The 8,579-nt window shown below is 33.2% G+C and overlaps 2 protein-coding genes across 2 annotated transcripts; one reads left to right on the forward strand and one right to left on the reverse strand.

Annotated features, from left to right (window-relative positions):
- Positions 1-859: 859 nt before the first annotated feature.
- On the forward strand, positions 860-4,555 carry LOC107785839 (WAT1-related protein At1g68170-like). The gene is made up of 6 exons (XM_016607227.2): positions 860-1,005; positions 1,971-2,087; positions 3,431-3,683; positions 3,841-3,913; positions 4,026-4,245; positions 4,323-4,555. The coding sequence occupies exons 1-6, from the start codon at positions 860-862 to the stop codon at positions 4,408-4,410; spliced, it is 897 nt and encodes a 298-aa protein (XP_016462713.1). The 3' UTR covers positions 4,411-4,555.
- A 126-nt stretch (positions 4,556-4,681) lies between these two features.
- On the reverse strand, positions 4,682-8,316 carry LOC107785841 (uncharacterized). The gene is made up of 2 exons (XM_016607229.2): positions 7,904-8,316; positions 4,682-5,456 (listed from the first exon to the last, which is right to left on the reverse strand). The coding sequence occupies exons 1-2, from the start codon at positions 8,096-8,098 to the stop codon at positions 4,950-4,952; spliced, it is 702 nt and encodes a 233-aa protein (XP_016462715.1). The 5' UTR covers positions 8,099-8,316; the 3' UTR covers positions 4,682-4,949.
- Between the last annotated feature and the right edge of the window lie 263 nt (positions 8,317-8,579).

Below are 8,579 nucleotides of genomic sequence, written 5' to 3' on the forward strand. Positions count from 1 at the left end.
GGTTGTAAAAAAAGGAGAGAGGAGAGGAGAGGGGAAAAAAAGGAAAGGATATAATTGGATCCCTTAATTGAAGGCACTAATAATAAGGTGAGAGCCTTTTAAGGAGCAATCTATACATTTTGTAAGAAAAACCTAGATACTTATTAAAAATTACAAAACATAGAGAACATTGGTAAATAAGTTTTTAATAGAGTGTAGCTAGGTAAAAATCCCTTAGAATATGTAGTAAATGTTATGGAAGAGTACAAGTTTTTGGGCTTTAGAACCTAGTCTATTGGATTAAAATCTAATATTTCCGATACGAGCATAAATATACATGTAAAAAATATTAAAATCTTAATAAATATAAAACTTTAAACTCATAATTTCAAAAATATATTAGTGGTAGGAACTTATCAATTGAACTTATCTAATTTAAATGCTGAATGTGTCTCTATATATATACACACACTTCACTTAGCACATGCAATTGTAAGAACTGAATTGGTTTTTAACTCGAAACAGAAAACTAACTCTTCCTTGGTTCAAAGCTACACGTCTCATGTTTAATCTTTCTTGAGTTACCTAAATCAGGGTTAAGGCCAAACTTCATAGTAATCCTCAATTGATATTAACAGAAGTGAACTATATCTAGGTGGGACATGTGATTACCTTTTCTCGTACCTACGTAAAGCTAAGTGTACTGATGAATATATATATATATATATATACACACACACATGTATAAGAGCATACTGATGTTAATTAACCTAAGAGAGAGTGAAAGAATTAGCTCACCTAATTAATTAAAAGGTTGGTGTTTCTAATCTTTCGTTCTCTCGTCAAGAATATGGGAAATAATATGAAAACAGTGATATTAATGGTGTTAAGTCAATTAGCATCTGGAAGTGTAAACATATTGTACAAGATTGCTGTTGCTGATGGAATGAAAGTCCAAATTATGGTCTTCTACAGATTGGTTTTTGCCACTGCTTTTATGGCCCCTCTTGCTTTCATTATTGAAAGGTTCTTTAACTTCCTTTAATTTGTTTTGTGTGAAAAACTAGTACTGGAATTTCACAATCTTCTTTTCTTTTGGTGCATTAATATTTGAATTCTCGTGGAACTTTTTTCTACTAGAGTCATTTTAAACGTAAATAATGTCGAAGTGCATTTTAATTAAGTTGAATGATGGAGCACTTTGATTAAGTATCAGCAATAACCTTTTAATTAAGGTAAATAATGGAGCACTTTGATTAAGTATCAGCAATATTTTGTTTATAATTTTTATACTATTGCTTCTAAGAGTCCGTGTTTCTTTCATGCATCGTTGAAGTTCAATTTTTTTTTCTTTTCACATTCAAATCTTTATTAAAAGGAGAAATTTGGAGCAACAGTAAAATTGTCTTCGTGTGACCCACGATTTCTAGCCGTGAAGCAGTCACTAATGCTTGCATTAGAGTTGGTTGTCTACATCATACCCCTTGAGGTGCGGCCCTTCCTCAAACCCTGCATGAATGCGGAATATATACATTGTGCACTGGGCTGACCTTTTTACTTTCAATTCTTTATTACTAGCACCTTTTTTCTAACGTACCGAAATATAAAAAACTATTTATAGATTCAATGAAGAGCACCTTGTTTATACTATTTCTTTACTTCTTTGCTTTCGTAGAAGAAGTAGACCAAGATTAAGCTGGACAATACTCTTCCAAGGGTTCGTGAATGGATTGTTGGGGTGAGAATGGAAGCTACTGGATGATATTTATCGCATCATTTTCAATTATTTCACTGTTTAATCAAAAGGATTTAGAGATAAATAAATACATTTCTTAGTATGTTTGTGTGTGCGCGCGCTTTAATATCATTCCATATTTATTAAAAGTATTTTTCTTATCATTATACTAGAAAAATGCCACACATATACACACACACAAAAAAAAAATCATCCTTAAAATTTTGGAAATAATTTGGGTATATTTGTTTTACAGAGCAGCACTTGGAAGCAATTTCAATGCGGAGAGTTTAATTTACACAACAACAACATTTTCATCAGCCATGTCTAACCTTACTCCTGGAGTGACATTAATTTTGGCTGTAATTTTGAGGTAATTCATTTCTTCAAAATTATCTGGAATCTCTTAATTTGATGTTTATAACCTCTTATATTATTTTTTCCGCCTAAGAATTGTTATCAAAAGAGATGATTACGAAAGTACATATTTGAGAATTACTTGCCAAATATTAGTGGAAAACAAGAATTTCTTTTATATATAAAAAGAATTGTCATATCAATGTAGAAAATGAGTGTGGGGGTGCATGTGTAAATATGACAATAACAAATTTTACAAATGTTTTATGCCTTTTTTCTACAATAAAAATTTCAGCTTTTGACTTTCTCGGACAAACTTTTTTCTTATTGTTTCCTAGTAGTATCAATTTGACACTGTTTACGAGGAAATAAGGTAACCAAAATTAATATTGCTAACTATTATGTTGATTTCACGAGAAAAAAAAAAGTTAAACAAAAAGAAGGAACAAAAGCCAAAACTTTGCTAGGATAAATAACTCGACCACGTCTCATTAAGATCGAATGGTTCGTCAAAACTAACTACTCCCTCTCCCTCTGTTCCAACCTATTTCCTTTTTGGTGCGTTTCAAAAAGAATGATCCCTTTCTAAATTTGAAAATAATTTAACTTAAACTTACAATTCTATCCTTAATGAGAAACTTTTACAACCACACAAATACTCTGGGCCCCTTTTTAACTTGTTTAGGACCACAAATTCCAAAAGACTTCATTTTTTCTTAAATTCCGTATCTAGTCAAATAGGTTCACATAAATTGGAACGGAGGGAGTACTTTTCAGCCACTTTATTTAAAAATACTCCCACCCTTTCAATTTATGTGAACATGTTTGATTGAGCACGGAGTTTAAGAAAAAAATGAAGACTTTTGGAATTTGTGGTCCTAAACAAGTCAAAAAAGGGTCCAGAATATTTGTGTGGTTATAAAAGCTTCTCATTAATGGTGGAATTGTAAGTTTAAGCTAAATTGTTTTCAAATTTAGAAAGGAGTCATTCTTTTTGAAATGGACTAAAAAAGAAAATAGGTTCACATAAACTGGAACAGAGGCAGTAGCAAATATTGTGGAGTTTTAGATTTTACAAGTGAAACTCCACGATATTGTTCCGGAGTTTCACTTGTGATATTTGAAACTTTAGATCAATAGCAATTCTTCAAAGATTGGACCAAAAGTGGTCAGTGTTGCGAATTTGCCATTGACATCTATCTCGCCCTTTGAACAATGGCACACTGTAACCTTTTGTAGTTGTAGATTAGACATATCTAAACATAATATATGTATTTAACAAAAAATCTAGATGCAATTAACTTTCTTTTATTTGTTGCCAATAATTTGTGACAAATTTCTTGGCCATGAAATTCACAGGATGGAAAGCTTGGACATTCATAGATTAGCAGGAAAAGCCAAGTTGCTAGGAACTTTATTGGGCATTGGGGGAGCACTGGTTCTGAACCTTTACAACGGAATGAAAATTCCATTTTGGTCTGCCAATATACATCTTCTTAATACTGCTAATGCCTCAGCAACATCAAAACAACAGACAACTTATAACAATGTTTGGGGCTCAACACTTGCATTTTTAAGTTGTGCTTCTTATGCTTCTTGGTTGATCTTTCAGGTCATTTTTGCAATTAATTTCTCCATTAATTATTAACTCAACCCATATTGGGCTGCCTAAAATCGGTCCAAGCCGCCCATTTGACACCCCTGATTAAGATATATGGTCAGTTACTTGATACAATGTATGGTATTCTATTCTGTTTTCTTGACAACAGGGTAAGATGAGGCAGAGGTACCCCATGTACTCAAATACTGCACTGATGTGTTTTTGTGGGGCAATTGAAGCAGGCATCTATGCTTATTTTAGAGAAAGGGATTCATCTGCCTGGAACCTTGGCTGGAATATCAGACTTTTCACTACTTCTTATTCGGTATGTCACTCAATTCTTATAAGCATTAGGGGCAATGAAACAACACATTAATGGATCCCAATCTCGAGTTTTTCAACATTTTCTACACTGTTTTCAGGGAATTGTTTCTTCAGGATTAGCAGTAACCATGATAGCATGGTGCACAAAGCTAAAAGGGCCTCTCTATGTTTCTTCATTCTATCCGTTGGCACTTATCTTTGTAGCGATAGTTGGTACTCTTGTCCTTCACGAGGAGCTGCACCTTGGAAGGTAAAAAGTCCACCTTGTGACCGTCCAATTGCAATTCATTTCTATCAGAAACTAATGATTTCTGCTGATGATGATAGCGTTATAGGATCAATATTCATCATTGCCGGCTTGTATATTGTGTTATGGGGAAAAGCTAAAGAGATGAAGCTGAAACTGAAGCCTTAAAAAGTATAGCTGAAACTGAAGACTTGAAAAGTAACAACAATGGAATCATTGAGATCATCTCATTTGCCGGTGGAAATCTGGCTACTGCTGCAATAGTACCAGAGTTAGAAACTGATCATCAAATTGTTACTACATCAGCTGCAGCTCTTCAGGAAGCATAACTGGAAGACCAGCAAAATCAAATGTTTTATTTTGTCCTGATTTAGAATGGAGCACAAGAATTTGTAAATCCATGTATAACAAATATGGTGAATAAAGAACTAGAAAAATGTCAAAAAACATATTAACTCGTCGTATTGCAAAAAAGCTAATTATAGAGTATGTTTAAACGTACCATTGATGAATAAGATGAAAATATAGTATGTAATCAAAACTCAAACAACAACCAACAAATGAATGATTAAATGTAGCTAATCACAACTTGTTCAACCAACAAAAAACAGCTCCAGGCCATCCACCTTGCAATCTTTAAGCAACTAAGGAAACAAAGTTTCATTCTTCAAAGCCTTCTGCATTATGGTTCTCTTATCCTACCAAGACTAGGCCGACTTCTTTTCTTCTATTACAGTTTTCTCTGCAACTGGTTTTTCTTCTGCTTTCGTCTCCAGTGGAGCTTCAGATTTTGGAGCCTCTGTGGCAACTGGTTTTTCTTCTGCTTTCGTCTCCACCGGAACTTCAGATTTTTGAGCCTCTGTTGCAGCTGGTGCCTCTTCCATTTTCTTCTCTGCAGGAGTCTCAACTGCCACTGTTACTTCCTCTATTTTCTTCTCGGCAGGAGTCTCTACTGCCACTGTTACTTCGTCTACTTTCTTCTCAGCAGGAGTCTTGGTTTCTGATTTTACTTCCTCTATCTTCTTCTCCTCAGAAGTTTCCGCCTTGGGGGCCTCTATTGTGGATACCACTTCTAGAGCTTTTTCTGTCTCGGTCCTTACAGGAGCATCAACAACCTTCTCAACTTCTTCTGGCTTGGCTTCTGATGGTTCGGAAGCTAGTGTTATCTCAGATGCCTCCTCTTTCACTTGCTCCGATCCCTTAACTTCTTCATTCTGCGACAAAGAAATAGAACATATCAGACGCTAGACAAATGCTACCAAACAATATCAAATCAATGTTCCCCTTCTTGTTCTTTGTAGCAAAACAACTATCTTTTTGCAGTGAATGGTACCTATGTGAACACGCATAGAATATCCTGTTAAGTCAAGTTAAATAAGCTGGCAATTGAATGGTTAAACCACAAACTCAACCAATCTATCAATTCCATTCACATTTATTACATAAAGTTGAAGTCAAAAACTATAAACTAAAAACATGACTATTTCATTTCTTCCATGTGGCATAGTAAAATATTTGGTAGGCAACTAAAGGCATGTTAATAAACTAGGAAAAGAAAGAGAAATGGAGAAAACTAGAAACTAGAAAGTGGGTTGAAAGGAGAATATATATTTCTTTTCTTTTTTTCTTTGTAGAGGGAAAAAAGGGGCAGCCGGATACATAAAGCATCCTGCATTTACGCAGGGTCCGAGGAAGGGCCGCGCACCCTAAGAGGTGTGAGTAGAGGGAAAGGAAAATATTTTCTTTCTTTTCTACCAAGAAGAAAGAGATTCTCATTTTTTTCCCTTTCTCTTCCTCTTTGTAGTTTCTGATGAAGCTGTATTATGTTACTTTACACAATCTTGAAATTGCTTACGTTAAATATGAAAAAGTTTCATTACAAACTTTTCCAATTAATTAAAAGGTACACTATATTGATAACCAAGCAATCCAGAATACCCTAATGGCAGCGTCACTATAATTGAAAAAAAGTGAGTTAAGATACATGACGACCAGTGAAACAAAAAGGCAGATAAAACCAGCAATATTGGCTAGTACTCCCTCCGGTCACTTTTACTTGACACGTTTTGACTTTTCACATCCCTTAAGAAATAATAAATAAAGTGCATAATTTACCATGTTACCCATATTAATTGATACATATTTTATTGGATTTGAGAAAATGATTTGAAATGGTAATAAATACTGTAGGTAAAACAGGAAAAAATTTGTTGTATTTCTTGATATGCGTAAAGTGTCAAATAAAAGTGAACATCTATTTTTAGTATAGATGTCTAGCAAAAGTTACCGGAGGGAGTATAAAAGAAAGACTATAAAAACAAGAAGACACAGAAACAGAAACAAAGGAGAATAAAACAAGTTTAGTGGTCCATTACCAAGAAAACAAACACCCTGTTTGGTTGTCAACAACTCAGGATCCAACTGAATGTCAAACATCATTACCAAGATTCTTTTAGACCACAAAGACTCTAAAATATAGCAATTAATCTGTACTTGCACCACACTATCTCTTTTCCAGCCAAGCAAATTAAAGAATAAACAATTTTAACAGCAAGAAAAATTAAGATTGGTTTCAGGATTAAGGGTATCTTTAAGGAAAGATAAAGAATGCCGACAAAAATACTAGTGAAAAATAAATGGATGGACCATATAATTATGATGACAGTCCATTAATGTCCAAAAAACTAATTACATGTTGGTATTAATTTATATCACATTCATTAGGCCTAGAGTGGCGTTTATGACTTGCTTAAGTACCTACTTTCTTGCTTGCTCATAGGTATTAATGTCTATCATCAACATTCCAGTAAAAATATCCATTTTTCACAACAATCAAGAATAAAACATTAGATGCAAAAATACTTCATTTTTTTATGTTAAATTCCTAGCCAATAACTGATGGAAAACCCAATAAAAATAGTAATCCACCTCTCTTTTTTGACAGCCATTAAGGTGGATTATCATCATTACAAATAACATAATCCATTAGTCCAAAAACAAAAGAACAAAATACTTCCTCCGATCATTTTCGGTTGTCATGGTTACAAAAAATAATTGATAGACTAATATGATGAAAGATTAAGCACATAAATAAAAGGCAAATTGTAAAAAGCTCTTCTTATTGATATTCTTAAGGAGTGTCTAAAAAGCAAATATGACAATTAAAAAGAATTGCTGGTAGTATTAGCAACAATTTTTTTTAAAAAAATAATGAAATAAAATCCTAATATTGAACTTTTTCTTTTCCATAAACAAAATAGGAATATTCAGCAATCAATAGTACAGGAAAAAATAGAAAAGAGTGTAAACAAGAAAGGAAAGGGCAAATAGGAGGTCAATCTAAAAATCACCAAAAGAACACAAACAAAGAGAATCTCATATATACGAAAATCATTTCTTTTTAGCTCCAATTTGAAGCTGTTCTCGAATAATATACAACAGATTCAGAGCAACCAATATTAAAATAAACAGCAATCAAAAACGTAATTTAAAAAATAAGAATATACTAAAATCAACAAAATGAAAACAATTAAGTATTATAGAAAAGAACCAAAATGACATCAATTGTTCCATTTCTACAAATAAAAACATATATTTATACCGAAAAAAATAAAGATAAATACAAAAATACGATAGTTGAAATATGAAAAATTGAAAATACCTGCTTGAACAAGTTAGAGAGAGATCGGCGTTTCTCAGCATCATCATCTGCACCAACTTCTACTTCCTTCTTCACTTCTTCTTCCGCCACCACAGTCACATCCTTCGCCGTCACTTCCACCGCCGTAACACTATCCGGTGCGGCTTCCGGCGCCTCTCCTTTCAACTCCTTTGGCTTCGTCGCACACGCTCCCATTTTTTTTCCTTGCTTATCTCAGAGAAAATAATCAAAACCAACGAAACCCCTTTTTCTTCTTTTATTTTCCCTTAAAGAGTTTTTTTCACTTGGAGAAAAAGAGGAGAGAGATTTTATAGTGGCGGGAAGGTTTTATAGTCTATTTCAGACGATCTTTTTTCTAAAGCCCAGAGAGATTTTAGTGGGACTTCACCTTCTTTTTTTTCCTTTTAAAATCATTTTTCCTTATTTTTCTTTAAACCTTTTTGCTACTTATTGTGTCTTGAGAGAAAAATAATGATCGTGTGTTCCTACATACTTATAGAAAGTTAATCAATATTTTATTTGATTACCATTTTATTTAGAAAAGAATTAAACAACATTGTCCAAGTTCATAGTACCTAAAACTAAATGGGTTTTTTGCTTTATAGAATAGTTATAGGTAAATTTTTTGTAAACATTAATTAACTATCTGATAAAAAGTTAAAATTCTCAAATCTGA

Source organism: Nicotiana tabacum, chromosome 11, assembly GCF_000715075.1.
Source record: "Nicotiana tabacum cultivar K326 chromosome 11, ASM71507v2, whole genome shotgun sequence".
In the NCBI taxonomy this organism is placed as follows: Eukaryota; Viridiplantae; Streptophyta; class Magnoliopsida; order Solanales; family Solanaceae; genus Nicotiana; species Nicotiana tabacum.